The sequence below is a fragment of the Colius striatus genome, chromosome 9, assembly GCF_028858725.1.
Source record: "Colius striatus isolate bColStr4 chromosome 9, bColStr4.1.hap1, whole genome shotgun sequence".
In the NCBI taxonomy this organism is placed as follows: Eukaryota; Metazoa; Chordata; class Aves; order Coliiformes; family Coliidae; genus Colius; species Colius striatus.
Genome location: NC_084767.1, coordinates 29,940,435 through 29,965,551, shown reverse-complemented (window position 1 = coordinate 29,965,551; position 25,117 = coordinate 29,940,435). Strand labels below are relative to the sequence as shown.

Sequence of the window (25,117 nt, the reverse complement as noted above, 5' to 3'; positions counted from 1 at the left end):
TAGTAGTCTAGTAGTGTCTAGAGCCCATACAGTAGCTTATATATTCATGTAAGAAGAAAGTTAAAAATACAATTCTGTTATATTTTCTAACTACTAATTTGAAGGACTGAATTGTCTTTTAAAGTAGTCATTTTTTAAACAAGGGTCTAAAGCTGCTGTGGAAAAGCTAGCAATATGGTTGCAGCAGATACCCATATCAGTAATCTGACTGAAATTTAAAGTCTGACCTGAAAACACTGAATATGAGGCAGTGGTTTAATTCACAGTGAACTTCTGAATCTTTCCATGAATGGTAATTGAAAGCACAAAGTCTTTCATTTTATGCCTCTTAAAGGCCCCAAAAGATAAAGTTGATAGTTAAAACTGTGCTACTTCAGGATGTTCATCTTGACCTGCCTGTGCCACGTTCAGAGATTCAGCCTCACAAAAGAGAGTTGGCAAGACAGAACATGTTTGTATTGCATTTGTTTATTGTTATATTTTGGCTGAAACCTACTAATGTATCTGGCTTTATAGTAAAGTACTAGAGTGCTGGTACACACTGTGCTATTAATCTTGGCTGTTAGATGGGGTGAAAAGGAAACTGTTGTGTCCTAATGCACTACAAAGCTATTTACAATAGCCAGATGTGGCTAAATTGTCAGGTACTCATATAGGAAATCTGATATTTCACAGTTATATATCTCTTATAATGCTCAGAATGCACAGTAACTGATGTTTCTTTTCATTGCTTAAGAACTGCATGAGTTACCTTCATTATAAATTGCCGTTTTACTGTTTAATGTACCATTTTGTTCTGTTTTACTTGTTGAAGTAAGACATGGGGAGATGTGTATACAGTTAGTCACAGGTTGACTCTTTTGAAAAAAAAAATCATAGAATCATAGAATGGTAGGGGTTGGAAGGGACCTTTAGAGATCATCTAGTCCAACCCCCCTGCAGAAGCAGGTTCACCTAGATCAGGTTGCATAGGAACATGTCCAGGCGGGTCTTGAAGATCTCCAAGGAAGGAGACTCCACAAGCCCTCTGGGCAGCCTGTGCCACTGCTACATCACTCTCATGGTGAAATAGTTTTTTCTTATTTTAAGTGGAACTTTTTGTGTTTCAGCTTCATCCCATTACCCCTTGTCCTGTTACTATCTACTATAGAAAAGAGTAGAAGTGCCAATGAGAGCTGGTGCTTCAAGTGCCACTTCCTCCAAGCCCAGGATCAGTGTGTCGCAATGCACAAGAAAGAAGGAAAAGGAGGTAGGAGGCCTCCATGGATGAGCAAGGATCTGCTGGGACAACTCAGGCAGAAAGCAGCCATCTATGAGAGGTGGAAACAGGGACTGGCTTCTTGGGAAGAGCATGGGAACATTGCCAGGGCATGTAGGGGTGCAACTAGGAAGGCTAGAGCCCTTCTAGAATTAAATTTAGCCAGGGAAGTTAAGGACAGCAATAAGGCATTTTTCAAGTACATCAGCAGCAGAAGGATGGTGAGGGGTAATGTGGGCCTGTTGCTAAATGCTGAGGGTGCCCTGGTGTCTGAGGATGCAGAGAAGGCCGAAGTACTGAATGTCTTCTTTGCTTCAGTCTTTACGGCCAAGGCTGACCCTCGGGAAGCCCAGTCCAGCAAGGATAACATGATGGCCAGGACTTGGCCTGGGTGGAAGAGGAAGAGGTTAAAGACTTGTTGGCTAAGCTTAAGGCTCATAAGTCAATGGGTCCTGACGGGATGCATCCTAGAGCGCTGAGGGAGCTGGCTGATGTGATTGCTAAGCCTCTCCTCTATCATTTTTGAACAATCATGGAGGACAGGCGAGGTACCTGAGGACTGAGAAAGGCCAATGTCATGCCAGTCTTCAAAAAGGGCAGGAAGGATGACCCAGGAAACTACAGGCCAGTCAGCCTCACCTCCATCTCTGGAAAAGTGGTGGAACAACTAATCCTGAATGTTATCACTGAACATATGAAGGATAAGATGGTTATCAGGGGGAGTCAACATGGATTCACCAAAGGGAAATCCTGTTTGACTAACCTGATATCCTTCTATGAGTGCATAACCGGCTGGCTAGATGAGGGGAGAGCAGCGAATGTCATCTACCTTGACTTCAGCAAGGCTTTTGACACTGTCTCCCACAAAATCCTCATCAGAAAGCTCAGGCAGTGTGGCTTGGATGAGTGGACAGTGAAGTGGATTGAGAACTGGCAGTACAATTTGTTTTCCCATATTTCTTACAGGCACTTGCAAGAAGCCGTATGTGGCACTTATTGATGGCATTACAATGGGAGGGGTAAGTTAAGTATCTTGGTGTGATATCTGATATAGTTTGTTTTAAAGCAATGTAATATCCTGTACTTGAGTTGAATGAAGTGCACATCTGACATTTCAAACATACCCAATTCAAGAACAAGCATCATAACCTGAACCTTTGTCTCTTGCTTGTCAAGGTGGATTGCTGCTGTTGTAGTGCTTCTGTTGTTCTTTGCTAGCTAGTACAACTGCTTTCTCTAAGGATCTGATTGTGTTGAAAAAGAATAGGATCCTGTCACTGTAGGAAACACCTCTTACAAAGAGTTTTAGAATACTGAGGTGTGAGTTCATAGATTGTACAAGAGCTGAGAGGAATTTTGCACTCCAAGTGTATTAAAAAAAAATAGGACTACATAAAATACAATTAAAGGAAAACTCTTTGGAAAATTGTAAAAACATCATTCTAAGCTATTAACAGCCCTTCATGAGTTCTGTATTTATTCAACAAATAATCAGGAAATGCATCTTACTTTCTCACCTCTGCAGTACTCCCAAAACATGAGTTGTAAGATCCTGATTCCCCTTTCAACCACCCAAGGCCTCACCTTATTACTAAAGCAACATGGAGGAGACTCTTATCACATTGTTAGTTATACTCAGGGCTAATAATTGTTTCAGCAGCCACCATAAATAGATAGTTAAAAAGGCAGTATCACGCTTTTCTACATCCTGTAATACTATTCTCTTCAGTTTGGCATCTGTTGGATATATTTGTACCACAGCAGGGAGCAGAATACAGTAGGTTTTTTGAACAATGAGTTTGACAGTGAAGTTCATCTGCATATTGTCACTTAGATTTATATTGTTTACTTGCACATCAGTATGATATGCGTGTACAGTCTATTTAAATGAAATTTGTCAAAGTCAGGATGCAAGTGGAATACTACATGATCTATCACCTGTAAGGACTTTCTCCTTTCCATCTTTCCTTCCACATTTTGTCTATTTCAGTTGTGATCTCTTCAGCTTGTGATCTATTTATGTGATAGCTCTCTTTCCTTTTGCTTTTCTGCTACCAAGTCCTGAAAATCTCAGCTAGATAGCCATTTTCTCCCCTAATCTACAATACATAAATTGTTCCTAGCATAAAGGAGGCTAGTCTTGTAGCTCCCCTTGCAGAAAAAGTCTGTTGAACATAGGAGACCTGAAGATTTGTGCGTAAGAGATTGAGAGTCCATTTATTTTATGGAATTTGGTAACCAGGAAAGATTAAAGCTGCCCTGCAGCCAATGTCTTTTTAGAGTCCTACAGATTGCTCGTTATGCTTGTGGCCTAAGCAGAAATAGAATTTTGTCCTTTGAAAGTATTTTTTTGGACTGAAAGGAGCATAATACAGAATCAGATGATCCTGCATTACTGAGATTCTTTTATTAGTTCCTTTTTGTGAGCTTTCAGAAGACAGCAGTTAGTCTGAAAGTTTAGTTGGATAAGCAAATTTTAGTATAGGATACCTACATTTCAGCGTGACCTTAACAGAGTTTGAATGACACCTTACTTGTTTATCCTCAGTTTGATGATACTAGTAGCAATTACCTTCATTTGAGGGTAGGGGAATAGATTTTCATCAAGTATGTACCCTAACTTAGGGGAACAAGCAGGTAGATCTCAAGTTCCAAATGACTTTTACATTTTTTTTCTCTACTTAAACTTCAGCACTTTTTAATTTGTGCTTGTTAATACAACTGCAGTTTACTCTGATAATGCCCTTCCTACAGGAGTGCATGTTTTCATCAGCCTTTTACTATTTTGCCCCTTCTCTTGTTAGTAGTACATGGAAGTGTCTACTGATAATTTAACACAGGAGGTCAGCAGTAGTATTTCTCAAGACTGATTCATTTTAGTGTATGTGCTAAGTATTAGTTTTGTCTTCTACGCTTTCCCTTTCAACTGCCTCCTACCTGTAAGACTTTTTTTGATTCCTCTAAACTGACCAATTCTTATATGGAAAGAGTGCATTAACTCCCATTGTCTCTCACCTTCTTTTCTCACAGTTTTCAGCACTGGCAGCCTCATCATAACTGACCTTAACCAAACTTGAGGCTTGCAGCAGATTTTTTTTCTCTTGTGGTAGAAATCAGTTCACAGCAGTAGGATTTTATAGATAAAACTTCTAGAACAGCCATTGAAACTTCTCATGGTCATACTGTTACTCTTTTACTTGTTGTGGAAGTACTGTCTTACTGTAATTACTCAGCATTCATATGAAGGAGTTACTCTATTCGTGGTATAATTAGATTCTTTATTTTGATCTTCAGATGCTAGGTTCTATGTTTTTAACACTGTCAGGTTATATTTCACATGCTCAAGATCTGAGTCTCTTCGTCTGTATGAAATAGTGGAAGTTGGGAACATTTGTCATTAACAAACTACAGTAAAGGTCTTTTTTTAAAAGTACATTCAGCCCTTGGCTTTAGAAGCAAATAGTTTTAGTTTGGACTAAAACTCTTGACCCTTGGGTGGCAAGGAACACCTCTTAATGCAATTTCACTATAGACCATTTATCTATTAAAGAAAATCCAGGCAAGTCAATCTGAGTCTTGCTTAAAAAAACAGCACTATGCATATCAAATGCTCCTTTGTTTTAACTTAAAGAAAAAAAAAAAATCACACAAGTGTATTAGAAAGTCAGTTATTTTATACTCAGATAGTAAAAGTTGATATTGATGCATAGATACCATAGATGTGTGATGGTAAAACTTAATCAAAAACATGAACTGGTTCCACTTCAGCATTGTTGGCTAGAGGCTGGGAGATGACTTTCTTGAGGGCTTAATTAGCCAACAGATGGGGCTGTGGAGCTTATTTTATGCATCTTGTCAAAACTCCTATAGTTCATAAAAAATTGATACTCAAATATCTTTTCATCTTTTTGTACTTTTTCAGAGCAGTAAGTCCAAGTGACAAGAGTCTTTGATGAAGCAAAGATGACTGTGTTTTACTAAAAAAATAGTGAAACAAGTTATGAATACCACATTTACTGCTAGAGGGCATACACTGGTTGGAGAGAAACACTGTGCATGTACTCCCATGCTAAAAAATACCAAACAGATTATTTTAGTTGACTTCTATCCATAGATTCTTATTTCATTGAAAGTAAATACCTGAACAGTAGACAAGAAATGCAGACTATTTAAACATGCTTTTAAATTAATAATATTGTCTGTAAATGAGGTCCAAAGTTTGGACTTCTTGTTTCTAGAAAAGTCTCAATCTTTTCCTGAGTTCCTTGGAAATGAATATAAGTGTGATTTATAAGTTCAGTTGGAATCTGTTTTTAAATAGGGCTTTGGCACAAAATATATTGCTACACCAGATCGTCTAACAGACCGAAAGGATTAATAAACATGTATTTTAAACCTTTTTCAGTTCCAAATATATGTGATATTCTGTCACAAATAGCCCATGTAAGTAGCAGCTTCTCAAAGTATCAGTGCTAGGAGGCCACCACTTTGAGTTATTATTAAAGCTATTACCCCTTTCCTCTTGGCATAACATAGACCTCTGTTGCCATCCATGTCTTTATAATTTACCTTTTACTAATTTTTAAATTATCTTATTTGAACAGAACTTGTTTGCCAAGGAGTCAGTCTTGTAGAACTACCCTCTCCCTCAAAGTCTAGCAAGAAAAAACCTCCACAGTACATTGTTGCTATAAAGCCCTGAAAAATGTCTAGGCTCTTTTTTCTATAGAAAACATACTTGTTAATATCTGCATTTGATTTTGCTTTCTTATTTGTAGTTCTTTTCTTTTTGTTAGTTTCTATCTGATCTCCAAAGTGAGATGATTTTGAATTTTGATTTTGCACTTCAAAGTGTTTGCTTTCACAAAAAGTAATCTGTAAATTATAGAAATCCTTGTTATTTCATCACCCAAGCAGGTCATGAAAATATCAAAGAAAAAATCATTAATGATTAGCTTCTCTGTGACCTCAGCTAAGGTGCCCTCTCAGTTTGATTGGAAACTGCTCATAACTTTTAATGTACTTCCAGATGGTGGATTACATATTGTGCCCGCCATTTCACATCTAGGCCATTTTTCTCTAGTTTGTTTATAAGAGGAAACTATGCTGGGTATGAGGAAGCATCAGAAACATCACATTTCAAAATACGAAACTTTTTCAGAATGCTGTGTACTAAGTGATGTCATCATTTTAATCAGGGGATTATATAGGGTTCCAGAGAAATGGATGCAGATAAATTCCTGAACCAACTCTGGTTTGGATATATTCCTTTTATTGTTCATCTAGCTTTGCTTCCCCTCTGGACTACAGATTCAGAATTAGTGTCTTTTTGCATGAGCTGAATACCTAGCATTTGAAAAACTTCTTTTTTATGTTAGTGCCACTTCATTTTCAACAGAAGGTTCCAGAGGCTGACATTGTTAGATGAATCTGACTTTCCTTGTAAATCAGGTCTCGGGACCTGGTGTAGGTCTTTATGGCAGAAATTTGTGTAGTTTAAGTTTGCATCCTTCCTCCGTTGCATCATCTAAAGTCTATTTGTCCTAGTGAGGGTTTAATAAGAATTTGATTTTTGGGGAAGGATGACATTTTAACCTTCTTCAGGAAAAAGTAGAATGCTGCTCAGTTTGAAGCTTTTACTCAGCTTTAAAGACTTGTCAAAATTTTGATTAATAATTTTCTGGACAGAGTTCACAGTAATTTTTATTTTAGCCTGGCCTATTTGTGAAATTTTACCTCACAACATTCTGAAAAGGGTTTATAATTATAAAGTTTGTTCAGTAATGCTTTGCATATTTCCAATGTTAACTCTTTCTATTGATGTTATGAGACTTACAGGGAAAGGCTTGATACATCCAATGTGTCATTGTTCTTGGTAGCAAAGCTGGTCAGTAGGTGAAAGTAAATGCCTGACATGCAAAATACTGATTTCACTAGCACTTAGAGTTAATCTAATCAGCAGGTTTTGAATATAGTTTAATGACTCCCAACACATCATTTTCTTCTGCTCTTGTATGTGTTTTGGGATGTTTGCAGCCAAAACTGCATGTTGGCATGTCTTGGTAGAAATTGGCCTACCTCCCATGGTTGCCCTTTATGGAAGAAAACATATTTGTTTATTTCTGTTTGAGGTTCATACATGGAATAAATAGCCAAAAGCTGTGGAAGAGTTTGCTCCAAAGATATCATATGAAGTTGTCATGTTTTTTCAGGAATGAATATTTCTAATAGAAATAATTCTCAATTGCAGAAGTAAGAATAAGTATGTGAAAAGAAGGAATTTTTTACAAGGAGAGCTGAAGTCAATTTTCAGAAGTATTTTTAGGAGTGTTTTTACAATTTGCACTGCTTGCATGTAATTTAAGTTGTAACTTTTTTCCCCTGATACTTATTTTCATAGAAAAACACATATAAAAAGTTTACCAATTCAGTATTCAAAAGAGCAACTGCATCTTGCATTTTTCTCAGCTGCTTAAATTGAAATGTGAGTATTTTGTCTATTTAATATATTGGTTATTTATTAGAATGTATGTTACTTTATGTAACATTTTGTCTATATATAAGTGCTCTGACAGATCAGGACCACATTCATCAGAGAATAGGAAGGCTTAGATACACAGTACAAGTTTAAGAGTGTTTAACTGAAACTAGAAATGTAATTTACAGCAAACTGTCCAGCAGCTAAATTAATGTGATATTTTCTTGAACCATGTTGTTCAGGCTTGCTACAGGTATCATGGGAATTCTATCAATATAGTTAGAAAGACCTAAACATACACTTTAGTAGGATTTGTTCAACAGTTTTTATTACATTAATAGTTCTTATCAAGTAAATTGGTAGTGAAGTCATAAGCAGCACGTCTATTATACATTTTACCCAATTGAATTCTAGTACACCGAGGAGCTGGAGTAGAGCAATAGCTGTCCTCATCTTGTCCCACTTTTAATGAGATTGTGTGGTTGTAACTGATTAGGAGTGTTTCCTTTCACTAAAAATTTCAGGCATACACCTGCAAATAACATTTTTTTCCTTGTTTCTTCCAAAATATTTGAAAAAGTGAACATAAATACTGAATTTAAGTTACATATTTGTAAAATAGAATTATTTATTTATATCGCCTGATGTTCTGTAGTCAGAACCAAGCATAAGCAAAAACATACTTCTCCTACTGCTGCAGATAAATAAAACCAAAATACTTTATTCTCAGGCTTCACGAGTTAGTGTCTGAGTTACAGCTAGCTGGGCTGCAGCAGAGGAAAGGAAGGGAACATCTCAAAGATTCAGTGGTCCACAGCCTGAATCTGCTGACTACCAACACTGGTTCCCGGCATTGTAGAAGAGTCTGCCCTCACTCTGCCATTTGCAGGTATGGACATCTATGCAGACGTTCTTTCCTTCTGAGCAAGTTGCCTGGCATTGCTGTCTATCTTTTCTTGCTGATTCGTCAAACAAAATAGTTGTGAACATAACACCTTATGCTTGCCTGTTTTTTTTCCATAAGAAGTGCTTAAATAAAAGTTGTGAGCCTGTACTTAAAATCAAAGTTAGAACCTTGTACCCCAGTGAATGCTGGCATTTCAATATGTTTAGCTGAAGTGACCGAATACTGAAATAGGAAGGTGGGAAGCATAAAGACAACTAACTGCGTTACTTATCATTATCTCACTTCAACTATGAGCTGTTAACAGAGAATCTGCAGAAATAGAAGACAGACAAATAGGATATACTGCAATAATTGCAGCTGTTATATAAACGTTTAAGTGTTAGATGTCTTCTGATATTTGATATTTCTCAGGCATATAAAATACAATGTGTCGGAAGCTCCCCATTTTCCTTCACACTGTATTATGTTTTTCTATCTTTTTTTAATTCCTTTTAGGATGTATCTATATATGTTGTTCATAGGTTGTTTGCATAAAGCTTTCATACAGAGGTGTAGATAGTGGAGTTTGAGACTAACATTCAAAGCATAGGAAACATTAGAATTAACCATACCTATAAAATCTCACATTTTTTGCCCACTTGTGATACAATTTTTAATTAGAGGAATGTGCATTCATGAAGTGTACAGCCAGATATGAGTCACAAAACTTAACTACTATTACATTTTCTGTTTTACGTGTGGTGCAAATTTTATTGCAAACAATAGACATTTTGCTTAATAGCTAATATACACGTATATACATATCATGTGCCTCGGGATACTAACTGCAGCATATAAAAGTTCATGAAAAAATTATAATTTTACACAGCACAGCACTTCTGTACTATAAGGGACATTATATTCTTTTAACCCTTTTCTAAAGCTAAGAAACTGGAACTTAAAAGTGTTAGTGCTTCTTGGATTTTCTCCTAATTCTTCTTTTTCTTTATAAATATGTTATGTGTCTTGTCAGTCACCATGCTCTGAAACGCTAATATCTTCAGTTTAGTTTTAATTTATGCTTTAAAATCTACCCAGAAGTAAAAGTAATTGTCATACTAAACCTAGATAAGCTGCTTTCTAATTCTCTCTCTTCCTCTTCCCCTCTCCCCCTCCCTCTGGAAACTCACAGATGTGTACCATGTAGAAGCTTGTGGCCTGTTTAATTGCCAGTACTTTGAAGCTGAAGGCAGCTTCCACTGTAAAATGGAATACAGATTTTTCAAGTAGTTGTTGTACTTTGAAGCAAATTTTTGTGAGATTGACTTGTGTACCCCTTAGCTTTCCTAACAGAAGATGTTGAAAACAATGCTGGGGCAATGCCAAGAAAGAATTTGCTCTTTGCTGATATTACAGTATATTTACCATCTGTCACATTGGTCTGCCTGCTAAGCTCCTGTGTGTGATCCTAGAGACAAATGGTGCACTTCATTTTGTGGCTAATCGGACTATCATAGCAGCAGCTCTTGGCATCAACAAAAAATAACCACTGAATGTTCAACAACTTGCATGTGATGTTATGTCCCAAAGCGCTTATCATAAAGCACCATTTTGAAAACAGGTATTTTAAATTATGTGTCAGTACTGGTGCAGTAAGTTGAACTCCTCTCCCTCTCTATAGTGGTTTTGCCTGGGCCAAGTATTTTGGTAGTGGGGGGAGCTACAGGGGTGGCTTTAAACAAAAAGCTGCCAGAAGCTTCCCCTGTAGCTGATAGGGCCAATGCCAGTCAATGTTAAGATGGACCGTGCAGCTGACCCAGGCCTGGCCAATTAGTGACTGAGATAACACCTCTGTGAATAATATATTGGAGAAGGGGAAGAAGTTGCTGTGCAATTACTAAACTGCAGAAGCAAGAGGGAGTGAGAATGTGAAAACATCTTCCCAGACGCCAAGGTCAGTGGAGAAGGAGGGGGAGGAGGGTGCTTAGGCCCTGAAAGAAAGACTCGCCTGTGACTTGTGGTGCAGCTCATGGTGAAGCAGCTGTGCCCCTGCAGTCCATGGAGGCCACCAGGGAGCAGAGATCCACTCGCAGCCCATGGAGGACCCCACGCTGGAGTGGGTGGATGCCTGAAGGAGGCTGTGACTCTGTGGGATGCTCACCCTGGAGCAAGTTCCTGGCAGGACCTGGGAGTATTGGGACAGAGGAGCCCACAACAGAGCAGTTTTGCTGTTAGGAGTTGTGATCCTGTGAGGGACTCAGGCTGGAGCAGTCGGTACCTGAAAGTCTGTTCTCCCAGTGGATGACCCACACTGGGCCAGGGTGTGAGGAGCTGCCCCCATAGTAGGCCCCATGCTGGAGCAATTCATAAAGAACTGTATCCCATGGGAAGGACCCACACTGTAGAAGTTCATGACGGACTGTCTCCAGTGGGGTGAGAACCCACAGTGTAGCAGTGGGAAGTGTGATGGTGCCTCCCCCTGAGAAGAAGCAGTGGCAAAGTCCTTCTGTAATGAACTAACCGTAACCTCCATCCCCTATCCCCTGCACTGCTGGGGGGGAAGGGGAGTCTCAGGAAGAGAGAGGAGTGGGGGGAGGTGTTTTAAGATTCAGTTTTATTTCTCATTTCCCTGTTCTTATTGTTCCTTTAATAAATCAAACCTTTTTCTCCTTAAGTTGAGTCTGTTTTGCCGGTGACACTAATTGCTAAGCAGTTTCTCTGTCCTTATTTTGATGCACAAACCGCTGCAATTTTTCTCTCTCTCCTGTCCAGTTTGGTAGGGGGAGTGATGTTATGACTTGGTGGACACCTGATTAAACTACCACACTCTCCCAATTCTTCAATGAGTTGTTTAATCGAAACTGTGAAAAGGACTGTATGCCGCTGCTTCACACCCAGAAAGGAAGGGAAGACTTCTTGAACATGCATTGTACAGGTGTTGGTGTCGTACAGTCATACTGCACTTAGCATTGTAGAATTACAGAATAGGTGTTTGCACTCCTGCACAATGTGATGGCACATAGATCATCACATTATAGAGCAAACACTACTCTTCTACTTTCAGACTAAAGTTAAAGTTAAGCTGTACTTTTGAGGTTATTATTTTTTTCCAAAATGTATATGTTTAAAGGAAGTTTTATTTGTGGCTTCATGAAATGCTTTCCTACCTTCTGCACTATTGACTGTAGTTGCAGAGATTTTTGCAGGTTTCTGCACAGATTTCTTCTTTCCATTTAACACTAAACTCTCTTGCTAAAAGTTCCACTATTTTTCTGTAATTCTAGGCTTTCATGTAGATGCCTAGACTCATAATGGGAGTTCTTATTATTTCCTTCTCCTACCCTTTATTCTAGATCAAGGGAAAAAAAAAGTTCTGAAGAGAATTATCTTTGCCTGCTTCTCCATCCTTTCATATTTCTGTTCATTTTTCTCATTACCAGAAGAATTCGAAGGCTCATTTTCTCCTTGAGTTAGTTTTAATCTGTTTTTTACTTTCTAAGCACTTCTTCCTGAGAAGAGGGGAGGTTTACATTGACTATTATGAAACATGTCTGTACTGAAAGGGTTGTTAAGCACAGTTACAGGCTGCCCAGGGTGGTGGTGTAGTCACTATCCCTCGAGAGATATTTAAAAGACATGTAGATGAGGTGTTGAGAGACATGGTTTAGTGGTGGGCTAGGCAGTGTTAGGTTAGTTATTGTTTATAAAAAGTTACGTTATGTGTGCCTATCTTAAAACTGAAGAAACACTTCTTGTTCTTAAGGATAAATCCTAAAAGTTAAGTTACATGTTGATGCAAATGCCTGAAACATGTTCCTGCCTGCTTGCCTGCCCTCCCCGCACACATTAACGTGTGGTGAGGCAGACATGCATCTCTTTGATACAAAGAGACAAAGGGACAGGTCTTGTCTTCCAAAATTTTAGAAATAAAAACACTATATTTTTCTGAATGCACATGGCCAGTTATGTACAGGGAAACATTGTGGAGCAAAAAGGAATTATTGCAAGTAATTAATTACTTCTGCCATAGACTTTTCAGATCTAAGTCTTCTTATATCTCCTCTTTTCTTTCTGTTGCCGCAGAAGTTTTATGTCCATAAAAAATTGTGCCTCATCTGATACGAAAAGAGGTTTTTTTAACAGAGATAGCTGACTTATGCCAGGAAGTTTTGTAGACTTCCTGAAATGTCTTGGGAAGTAATACACAGTAGTGAAAAAGAACCAAGGAAAGCAATCTTAACTCTGGATAGAAGTTATTTCAGAAAATTCTGAGTAGTCAGAATTTTTATATTGGCATCATAGTTGTTGAGCTGCAGTGGACTATGAGATCTAACTGTTCAAGCTGCTACTTTTTGCCTTGGAGGAACAAACATACATGGAAAGGGAGGACATGACACTGCAGGTCCTCCGTCCCTGCTGGGGAGGCATGTGTTTAACTGCCACTGCAGATGCTGCATGCTCTGCTGCGTGGGATCACTGCACTAGTGTGGGTGCTCACTGGCAGAAGACCAGATCAGTCCCAGCGTATTACATGGGAAAATATAATGGCTATTGCGGATAACTGCCCTAATAAAAATGGTTGGACATCATTGATAAGTTTTGGCTGGTAGTAGAAAAATCAAAACAGGGCTTTTAAAAATTCAATCTGAATTGTGTTGATAAAGGACACTCATTGTATCAGCACTAGTGCACTGAATGGCCTCTGTATTTTTATTTCCAGATTTAACTGTAAGAAGAACCTGCTAAATGATTACTAAATGCAATTGCATCAAATTTGTTTAAATAATTAGGGGTCAGGAAAACAAGACTGAAACATCAAATATTATTACAAATAATCTATCTCCAGTCATCCTGTTGTGGTTCTGTGTGTCTGTAATAATTTGGACTGGGAATCTCTAATAAATAATCAGTATGTTGAAATTAATATATTGAAATGATATTACATTAATATTTTATATTTAAAAATACCACACTAAATGATTAAAAAGTTGAAAACACTCTGTTTTAGTGATATTTTACCTACTTGTGTAGTTGATTTATGTGGCATCAATGAAAGAAAGTGATTTTCTTAGTCCAGATTGATCTGTTAAGCAGCATTGCTCTAGTTTACTAAAGCCATCTTGTCTATTAGTGTCTACAGATAAAAATGGATTATACTGTTTGGAGTGGTCCATAACATTAATGATGAACAAAGATTAGTTTTGATTCTGTTTAAGATTTGATGTGTCTGAATGCAGGGGTTAATGCTCTTGTATCAGTGATTTTTGATCTAACACAGCTAGAAGCTCCTGCTGCTTCCTGAGTCAATGTCACCCGCTTACTTTGTCAGCTAATGCTTTTGAAAACATTTTTGCTGTACCTTGTCTATTTTTACACAGCTGTATTCAGATATATGTGCCCTTTGTTGTGTTATGCTCAGTTTGTTTGTCAGTTGCCACGTTTCATTTATGGTTCTAGACCTTCTGAGGACTGTATTCTCATGCACTTGAAAATGAGTGTAATTATTGGATGTGAGCTGTTACAAGAAGACTTTCCCTGCAGACAATATTAATACTATTATTATCATTTAATTATTTACTTGAGTAGCTAAAGATTCATTATTAGCCTAGTTAAGGTGATACAAGCAACATTTCTGAAGGCCTTTTTATATTTCTTTGATGCTTTCCTAGGCAGTGATTCCTTTACAGTCTGAGTTAAGCTATTCAGCAAATAGACAATTGTAATTTATGGTTGTATTGTGACACAGATCTACCTTTCTGTATGTAAAACAGATGTTTACGTATGTCATTCAGGAAGGACATATTTATTTTGCTCTGTATGGCACTCTGTTGTGGTGGCCCAAAGTTTCTTAACTTCCCTAAATGTGATGTGTTCTCTGATTTACTAATATTGATCATTCTCAATTTTAGATAATACAGCCTTCCAGCTACAACATAACTTTTAAGATTTATAAAACCTCTATTAAATTTCTCCAATAATTTCCACCTTGTTTTTCATTAGAAAAATACTTTAAATAAGGTTCTGTATTCTTCATGATAAAAAAATGGAAAACAATGACTCACGAAATGTGGCATTGAACAGGAAATTATGTGTATGGAAAGTAAAATTCAGATACTTTGTGGCCTTTTTGAGACGCTTTATTGAGGAATTTAGACCAAACTCTGTATACTATTATATACTGCTTTGAGGAGTCTAATAGTTCAGTCTTATTCTATAAGTATCCTTTACAAAATTCAAATATTCAGCTGTCAATGGGTGGATTAAAAACGAAGCCTGATTCACCGTAGGAATCTGTTATCTTGGGAAAGTCTGAAGAAAGACATTAGCTTTAGTATATTTAAGATCACAAATGGCAGGATTCTAGACAGTACAAGATACAATGTATTTTAAGAAAGAAATTACAGTATCAAGACTTGTATGTCTAAATGCTGGCACTATTTGGTGAAGTGAACACAGCCCAACTGCACATATTTTAATAGTGTGAAGGGCCTCCTCGGAATATCTGTGTAAGATTTCAGTTAAATTTTAAAGAAAGTAAAGGACAAAATCCAGAAATGACAGAGGAATGCATTTAGACTTTCATTTTTTTTCTTTACATAGAATACTATTAAACCAATAAGCATCTACTAAGCATCTACCCTCTTTCGTAGATGGAGAAGGTTGAACACTGTGAACGTATTAAAGTAACCATTTGGGAAGTTGCAAATTAACATGTAAAAGCATATAATCACCAATTTAATAAATTACAGAGGTTTGTACCCTCAAAAGCATTAACTCAGCTTTCTCTCCAAATTTTGTGTTAATGTTGGATTATTTAGAAGTGATCCTGAAAGAAGTAAGGACATATTCACACCATTTTCTTTATAATGAGTATGAACAAAATATAGTTTTAGTCTTTTAAATGTGCATCTGAAATTAATCTCTTATCCATACTGTAAAACTTGAAGGCTATCTAGAAAACGAATCCAATTATGGCTTAACCACTTGACAAAGTGAAATCTGATTTCAAATAAAAATTACCTCTTTCAACTTTTATTATTAAAACTCTACAGTTATTTTTATCACAAGAAAGAAAAAAAGGACAAGCTTGGAAGTGAAGCTGTCCTCATGGATTTCACACTGAGTCTTTGTTACTTAATACTGAAGCTAAAAATTTGAGTCCTTACACAAACTTCTGATTGTCTAGAAAACAAGCCAGAAAAATGCTTTAAGATAAAGAGTATTTTATTCTTAGACATAGGATTAGAAAAAAATAGTTTAAGCATTGGAGCAAAATGAGCATGATTTAAAAAATAAATTAATTATCTTTATTAAAAGGTTGTCATTGTTGAACATACATAAAAATAACATCAGGCTTTACTCAGTGCAGTGAAAATATGCTATTATTAAAAAAATTTGGAAGTGGTGACGTCACATTTCAGTTTCATTTCAGAGTTCTAGAGCTGTTTTTAAGCATGCATGTAGTTTTACGTGTAGCTTTGAATTTGCAAGAGAACTAAATACAAGGGCCATTGCCCTTGCTGCCCTTCTGCAGCCTCTGACTAGTCCTCAAGTGAAAGAGCTGAAGGACAGATGTGGCATGAGACATAAGTTTTTACCCTGTGCGGGTAAGATTCAGGTATTTGCTCAAATCCCATTTGCCTCCTTGAAACAGCAGTACTTCATGTGTATAGATGTGGCTTAGTTTCTGGATGTAAAAATCAGGAATGATAATCTGTTACTATTAAGTGTCAATTTCTCAATAAAATAAAATAGACTGGAATCTTAGAAACTTCATAGATCTATATTAAAACCTGAGACTGGCATATTTTCTTTTTACAGAAAAAACTTGAAGAAATTTTCAACTTTAGTCATGTGTCACCCAAATGGAAAAAGCTGTGACAGTGTCTTGCTGGGGAGAATTGTAAGAAAGGCCAGGGAAGAATGCATGAGAATGCTGTGAGGAAATTGATGCAGTTTTTCTTTTGAAAAACTTCTGAAAATTTTCACATGAAGCCCATACAAAGATCTCTCTAGAGATGCAAAATGAAAATCTGTTCTACTATGTTCTCCTCTCCCCTTAAAAGTCAATCAAATATATAATAGTGGTCCAAGCAAGTGTCATCCCACTGTTTTTCATGGAAGGTATGAAATACTGTCAAGACGTTTGTGAAGACTAGTAGCCTTAATTGGATCAAGTGCCATTTTTCCAGTATCTAAACAATTAGAAATGTTCCTTAAAGTCTATTCTATCTTCATTAGCCACTGTCTTCTTTTGATCAATGGTTTTTAAGATATCCTAGTTTTAATAGAAAAATATGAATGGATAGAAGGACTAAGCAAAGGGAAATTTAACAGTGAGGAATGGAAGTGAGCTGAAACAGTGAAAGGCAGAAAGTATTTGTATGAAGAAACTCCTTGCTAAATATTCAGTAGAGGGTTTTATCTCCAGGTAGGATCTACCATACATTTCTATTAACATGAATCATGTACTTACCACATCAAGAAGTGAGACACCTTTACTCATATGTTGTAGTTGTGCCCAGTAATCCAAATACTCTTGAATTACTTTAAATACTATTACTGAACAATACTAACATTTTCAGAAAAAAATTTTCTTTAAATTTGTCAGTTTGCCTCTTGAACATTCATCTAAATTAAATTAATTTTGTGTGAACTGGAAAAAAAAAAAATTGGGTCTTGCTGCTGCTCACTGCCTATATCAGAAAATATGTGACAGACAACTAGAGATCTTCTGCTCTTAAGGGAAATGTCTCATCAAGAACTGCTAGAGAAGAGGGCTAGATACTTAGAAATGTGAACTCTGTTTCTAAATTTGAGAATATAAGTCCCCAGGTTAAATAAGTGAGTTTCTAACCACATACTTTGAATTTAATCAATAATGTTGAATGTTTTTCCTGCTTAAAATACTTCTGTATTGATAAAATACGTAATTATCACATTAAAAGACTAGCTAATTATTCTTTCTTTTAAAAGTACAATGACAACTTAGTGCAATTCATGTATATTTCAAAAGCATTGGCCTTTTTTTTTGTTGATGATTTAAAGTATATGCAAAAATTATAGGTGAGGTAGTATTAATGGTGAGAAAATAGGGTCAACTTGTTTCTATTGCCATCACTCATCAGCTTTTGAAGTTAATCTCTGTATGGCTTATCAATCCTTTAAAGCATAGAATGCTATATCAGCCAAATCATAAAGGTAATATGAAACTTAATTAGTGTTTGAACCATAAAAGGCCTTTTAATGTTTTGTTGAGATGTACATGGTAAATCTAATGTTGTTTAAAATTATGGTTATGATTAATTGTATAAATAATTTTATAACCATGTCCTTTGCTCTGTGCACAGGGAGTTGGTGTCTCAGTCCATGGACATTTCCGAGTTGCCACAGAAAAGACAGTTTTCTCGATGCCAGAAACAGCGATAGGTAAGTATTTTAGCAGATTATCACATCGTAATGTGTCTCGAGTTTCACTGAAAGGAGTGGTGGTAATAAAAGAATTTTAAAAAGGAATTGAAGATGACCATATACAGAAAGCATTTTCTATTAAATTAAGAGAAAAATATCTGTATTCTGGGAGATTGATCATTGAGGTTCTTAACCTGGGGTTTAATATCTAGATTGTCAGGATACAACGAAAGTAGATCTAAGGAACACTTTTTGCTACAAGAAGTTGGCAGATAAAGTCTGAAGATCCTAGTGCAAGTACAGTTACATTTGAAACTCAGTATGAGTCAAACTGGTTGTACTGTAAGCTGCTCTGCAATGTTAATGAGAGAGATTTTGAGATTCCAGTTTTTCTTGTATAGATTATTGACTCATTATGTACAGACTGCATTCAGGTCAGATCATGGTGTCATCTTTATTTACTTTTTTAAAGTAGCAACATGTAGTACCTTATGTTTTCTTTGTTGACTCTGAGATGTACAAAAGAAAATGTTGGGTCTCAGAGCTTTATGAAGCTTTACGTATGTCCTAAGAAAAGTAAGTCAGATGTGAACCCTCCTGTGAAATTATTCACATTTCCCTTCAGGACAATCCTGGCACCGACAGGATATCCAGATTGAAGCTATTATTATCCGGTCTATATAATCTATTATTTAATATATAGTATTATATTAAGTATATTAATATATACTCTATTAATTATGCCATCAATGTCCAAGTCCCTTCTCCCTGCTTATCAAGAATGTCTATAAAGAGTGGTCAAAACCTATCACCTATCCTGCATTTCTCTCCTGCAAAATTTCTAGTTTTTACACTTTTCCAAGGCAAAGCAACTGAAGGATGACTGCAATTATTCTTATCTTTATGTCCTCAAGCAGGAGAAAGATGCTAGTCATAATATGTAGTTCTGTTGAACAAATTTATTCAGAATAGACAACTTTATCTGGTGGTTAAACAGCTTAAATGGCAGCAGACATGGTGCTATTAGGTTCAGTCTTAGTTTCACCTCAAATAATTAGTTGCAAGGAGTAGTTTGGAAAAAGACTTTCCAAACAGTTACATAATGTTAAAACTAAGAAATAATATCTAAAATAAAGACAGGATTCAGTTCTGAAAAGAGAATAAAAGAATATTCTGATCTTGTTGAGAACATTTTAGAGTACATGAAGGTCATTACAACTAAACTGAAAAGGCACACTTAGCTAAAGATCCTAGTTTTGTAGTGCCTCCTCTTTGTAATGCTTAAAAGGTTTAACATTTTTCATATTTTTAAGGGATGTCTTATGATCTATTGTTTATTGCTGTCCAGCCTGGATGAAACATTTCACAAGACTTACCCTGAAATCCTTGAAATATGGAATGAGCTGTGAGCGTCAAGTCAACTAAAACATAATTCTTCAGATATAAGAAAGCTCATTATCAATTTAACTCCTGAAGAAATATTAGAGGAATTCCTGCTAGCTGATAACTGTTGTGTTCGTTTTCTGAACAAAAAAGTTTGGGATGAGAGAAAAACTATTGCAGCCCTCCAAGTAATTTTCTCTGCTGAAGGAAAACTTAGTAAAATAAATAGCTCAAGCATTCATACAACATAAATTTTCTGAACTCCTAAAGTTTATAATCAGTTGTTGTACAAGGAAACTTTGAAGGAAACAATTAGTATTTTTTAAAATCTAAATATAGAGGATCTTTGGAATAGAAATTTTTTTAATAAGAAAGATACTTTTTTCACTTTCTTCTTCAAAAGCAAAGATATGAATAGACTTACATTAACAAAAATTATGTACCTTACCTATATTTCTTGTGTTGCCAAGGACTTACTTAAACAAATATAGACTATGAAGACATGTAAAGGAAAAGCTTAGAATTTGCTTAGGAAGGAAAGTAATTGCACCCTTTTAGGATCAATTATAAGTAAACCCACTGAAATCTGTTTGGATTTAAGTGCTTAGCTGTTTTGATATCTTTGGTGTGTTTAAAATGTCTAGCAGTCTAGATACTGTATTAATTGATTTTTTCATCTGTTCACTTATTTCAGTAGAAATTACACCTTTTCTGTGAAATGAAACCAAAGTGTTCATTTAGCTGCTACATTTTCACAACATTATTCTACATTTATACACCAGCATAAATTAAAAGGATATAGATAAATATGCCACTTTGCAAACAAAAGAAAAGGCAGTTCTAGGTTGTAGGAGTTTGAAAGTTGACATAGAGAAGATAAAGTACTCGAAAGGAGCTTAGACGTAGGAGGGTGCAGAAAAGCCACAGTGGGAAAAACAAAAGATTAAAGTATATTGTAAAGCTTTAAGGTAATACTGTAATAGTTGAGATTACAGCAAAGCATGTTGCATCTGTCTCAGAGCATGGACTGCGAGTCAGCGTTACAGGCATAGGCTTTTAACCTGGTCAGCACAGCAGACATTCAGTTCTTCTCTTCCTTAAGTAGAGATTTGAGAAATAATTGGTAAATACTATCAAAAGGGAAAAAAAAGGAATATGTTAAGAGAAACCTAGTAAAAAGCAGAAACATATGCACAGCATTACTGAGAGAATGACGATGAATATGTAAAATAGGGACAAGAGGAATAAAATTGTAAGAAGAAAGGAAGACAGGACCTTGAAAAGAAAACAGTAGAAGGTACAGTGGACTCATTTATGCAAACGAGTTAGTTTAAAGTTGCTAAGTTAGACCTTCACTAATCATGTTTGTAAATTTGCTCGTAATTAAAGAAACCTTAATTCAATTTAGTTTTATTTGCCACTAAAGCAGCTTAAGCTTTTTAATTTTATTTTTATTATAATTTCACAGTTTCTTTAGAACTAATTTCCCTGTGTATGGCCATGTGGGAGGGCCCTGTAGGCCACAATGGAGAGATGGCTTTTCCTCTGGAAAGTTATTGGAGCATGGGGAGAACAGTATTGCAGCATCAGTATTTTTATTCCAGCAAAGAGGAAGGTCTTGGTGGATGGGAAGGATAATGTAATTTACTTTTTGCATTGAAGGGCATTTGCAAGAAAAGTTTCATTTTGAACTGAGGTATTTTTTTGCAGTAGTAGGATATCCGAAGTGAGACGTGTGAATAGAAACATAAAACTAAAGGTGTCTTGGCAAACATTAGTTATAATTGTAGTATAGGAACTGATAGGAAGTGGCTCCTAAAAACAACTTTGTGATGTATTAAAGGCATCAGAACTAAGGGAGGACCAAGCAGAAACCAGAAGAGGAGATGGGTGAAAGCATAAGGCAGTGATGAACTTTATTGAGAAGAAAACACTGAGGAGAAGAGCTGTCTGAAAGAAAACTCCCCTTGATTCTATACACAGAGGAGGAATATTCAGGGACCACTGATTTCCCACATCTTAAAATTTACCTACAAGGTCTTTCTGTAATATATACGTTGACTCTTTTGACTGAAAGCAATTACCTGGGAGTGAAAAGTTGCACCTTCTATCAGAACCCCCTTTAAACTCCATATGTACATCTTAACCTTTCCAGTTAATATCTTTGCTTTGGCATGTGTTTTCCGAGTTTCTGCTGCTCCTTTCTATACTTTTATTTTCATGTTTAATTTATTGTCTCAAAGTGAAAAAAAACTACCTCTGTGCCTTTAATTTCTTCAAAAGACTCGTTTCATGAACACACCATTGGTAATTATTGGAAGTAGTAACTGGATACTGCTCCTTTCCATTTTGATTGCTGAGATTGCTACAGATAAGCTTAAGTTTTCTTAAGTATGTTAAAAGTTGCAAAAAGTGTTTGAATTTGTTTTGTAGATGATTAATTACATAACAGTATAAGGTAGATGATAACAGTGATGATTTTATAGAAGTATAGAATTTTCAATTACTTTTAAAAGTCTCTTACATTTTATTCACAACTTTCAATTTTTAGAAATAATCCTACTCTTCAGATGTTAAAAATAAAGTGTGAGACAGTCACAGTTTTTTGATTTTTTTTAAATTGCAGTTTAGTTGTAGTCCTGGCAAAGAGTGAGGTCAACATCTCACACCTCTACCTTCAGGAAGACCCTGGCAATATTGTTGATTTATTAATGAATTCTCAGCCCCCACATTTGTTAAAACTTAACTTTGCAAGAGGCACTTCATCATTCTTTGATATTTTTATGATAATAAAAGATTTCAGAGAACAAGCAGCATCCAGTTTGACTTTGCACAAATTATTTTACAATTCTTTATGTCAATTCTGTATTTTACTGAGAGTGCACTTGATTCTTTGGGCATCTAAAAAGGTCTCAAGTTGCTGGCATATAGAATAAATCCTGTTGGCTGGTATATGTTTGTAAATTATCTACCAGTGGAAAGGGTATGGTTTGGAAGGTGTTCAGGAGTTTGCTTTTAGGAAGGATTTTGATGACAGAGAAATGTCAAACCAAGTCAAGGAGAAACTTGGGCAAAAGCAGTGCCGAAGTCAGGGAAAGTGAGATAAGAAATAGCTACTAGGTTACATGCATAATTAGGACAAGTTCTCCCTTCACACTTGTTTGTTTTGTTTATTACAGGCCTTTTTCCCGATGTAGGTGGAGGATATTTCTTGCCAAGGCTATCAGGAAAGATTGGTTATTGCCTTGCACTAACAGGATTTAGGTTGAAAGGAAGAGATGTACTAAAAGCTGGCATTGCTACACATTTTGTAGAATCTGAAAAGGTAAGCTGCTACCCAGTGCTAGCAGGGGCTCAGCCTACAACCATAATGTCAAATTTGAATTGTGTAGAAGCCAATATATTTTTACCAACCTGAATGTGTACAGAGGCAAAATTATATCAGCTGGCTGTGCACTGTGAACTGGGATCGTAAGATACTCAGGCTGTCATTACAACACTTGCCAGCTAGTGACAGCTTTGCTTGGAAGAGGGAGCAAATGTTGCAGTCTTCTTGATTCTCCTGTTCACTGGGCGTAATTTCAAGTTGCTTGAAAAATTGTACAGTTTAGACAACAGTGTCTGAAATTAGATTATTTGTACAACTGCAAAGCCCATTAATCACAGAATCGTAGAATCATGATTGGAAAAGATCTTTAAGATCAAGTCCAACCACTAACCTAACACTGCCAAACCTATCACTAAACTGAGCCATTTCCTTCAGCACCTCATTAATGTGTTCTTTATGAGTCTCCTTAATACATACTTTCTTACAGTGGCTGTAAGAAAGGATAAAATTAGTATATTTGATAAAACCAGAGCCACAATGTTGCAGGAATTTGTATGGACGAAAGGAGAGACAATGGCGTGCTTTTCTTTGTATAACTAAAGAACCATGTCTGTCATTGTGGAGCTAATTTGTGTGTAGAATGGTTGCCATGCTCCTGCTCTTTGCTGTCAGACTGTTGTAGGCTGGCTTTACCTGCTGCAGATGTAGCACTGGGGGGCTGCTCAGGAAGCAACGTTCTTCACTGATCACTGCAGACGTAATTAAATCCAGATGGTTCAACATTGAAAAGTGAACTCTGGCTTCTTGTATTTTTTCCTTAGTCAGCTAAGATCTATCTGAAAGTTGTGGGAGGGTGTTTATATACATATATACTATATAGTACTGTTCCCATAGCAGTAATAATCCAAGTAGTACATTTTGGTTTATTTACTTTAAATTAAATTTTATTTCTTTTATAGCTACCTGCCTTAGAGAAGGACCTGATAGCACTGAAATCTCCTTCAAAAGAAAATATTGCAGACATACTGAACTTCTATCATACAAAGGTAATCTGATTAGTTACTGAAATCAAGCAGAACTGTTAAATGTATGTAAATACAAACTACGCTACTGATAATTTGTTGTATAGTAAAAAATAATGGGTTTCCAAGCTCTTAGTACTCTATAAAATACTAATTTGTAGCACTAATGCCTACAGTGGCCAAAATTAAAATTTGAATCTTTTTTTTTACCCATTTTGGATACCCCTCAAATTCCTATTGTCATCAGCTGCCTCTCTTTCTATATATGTTTGTAAGTTTCCAGCCAGTAGCATGATGCTGAAAATATTGCTGCTTAATTTTCCCTCTGTTACTCTTGGATTTCTAGCATGCTTTGCAGAAGGCAAAATAGATAACCACTGGGAGTTGTACATGATGGCAAATGCAATCTGCAGGGATTCTGACAAACATGAAGGACGGGTAGAACTACTGGCCTAGTTGAGAGGCTGCAGCTATAAAAAGCTGCTCACTTGGAAGTGGATGTTGTATTTCCATCCCAGAAACCTTCTCTTTATTGACCTGAAGAAATATTTTGCTAGCTTGATGCGTTTTACATAAATTTTATCATTGTTTTGGTGCAGACCATCTGCAGTCCAGATCCGAAGCCGGAATTTAAGGCTCATTTTATTCCTTTTGCAAATAATTTGTATGCTTGTGACCTTGAGATAATTTAAAGAGTTTGCATAAGCATGGCACTTATCAATAGGATAAATATTAACAGAGTACAGATGATTTAGGGAAAGCACCTGAGTCTTAAAACAATAGGGAGAAAGCTGCTGTGTACCCAGTGGATAAACCCGTAGTTCTCTGTTGTGATTTTGGACATGAATGTAACTAGTGATAATACATAATTAGTATTTGTATCAGCCCCATTTAATAATAGGCTTGAAAATAAAAGGCTTTTGCTTTGTAATCAGTTTGTTCAGTGGGTATTTTAGCTTTTTTGATATGCATTGTGATTTTATTTCAAAAGAAAGGAAACTTCTGGAGGATTCAGTCAATCTGAGTATTACTCCCCAGGTTTTTTTCCTTTAAAATGAGCAGTGTCTATGCTTGTTAGTTCTGTGTTGGAATTACTAAGTTCATATATAAAAATTAATTAGAAAAATAAATGGGATAAGCTAATTTACATAGTAGTGCTGATTGTTTTGACAAAATACTATGAAATATAATGATAATATATTAAAGCAGTATACTGCTTTACAAGATGACATGGAATAGAAAAGGAAACTGTGTATTTTTAGTTAGAGCTGAAATGACAGGGAGCCCTTCTCAGCTTCAGCTGCTGTAACTGAAACATCCAATTATATCTTAAACCCCTTAATGCCAGAAG

The 25,117-nt window shown here is 36.2% G+C and overlaps 2 protein-coding genes across 6 annotated transcripts in view; one reads left to right on the top strand and one right to left on the bottom strand.

Moving 5' to 3' along the window:
* Positions 1-25,117, bottom strand: part of C9H2orf88 (chromosome 9 C2orf88 homolog) — a 58,072-nt gene that overhangs the window by 3,824 nt on the left and 29,131 nt on the right. The gene's annotated exons all lie outside the window — the stretch shown is intronic.
* HIBCH (3-hydroxyisobutyryl-CoA hydrolase) overlaps positions 1-25,117 on the top strand; it is a 47,181-nt gene that overhangs the window by 5,464 nt on the left and 16,600 nt on the right. For all 4 annotated transcript variants that reach the window (XM_062002485.1, XM_062002482.1, XM_062002484.1 and 1 more), the window contains 4 exons: positions 2,225-2,277; positions 17,973-18,051; positions 22,596-22,741; positions 23,704-23,790. In XM_062002485.1, coding sequence (XP_061858469.1) covers positions 2,225-2,277; positions 17,973-18,051; positions 22,596-22,741; positions 23,704-23,790 — 365 coding nt within the window. The remainder of the gene's footprint in view (positions 1-2,224; positions 2,278-17,972; positions 18,052-22,595; positions 22,742-23,703; positions 23,791-25,117) is intronic.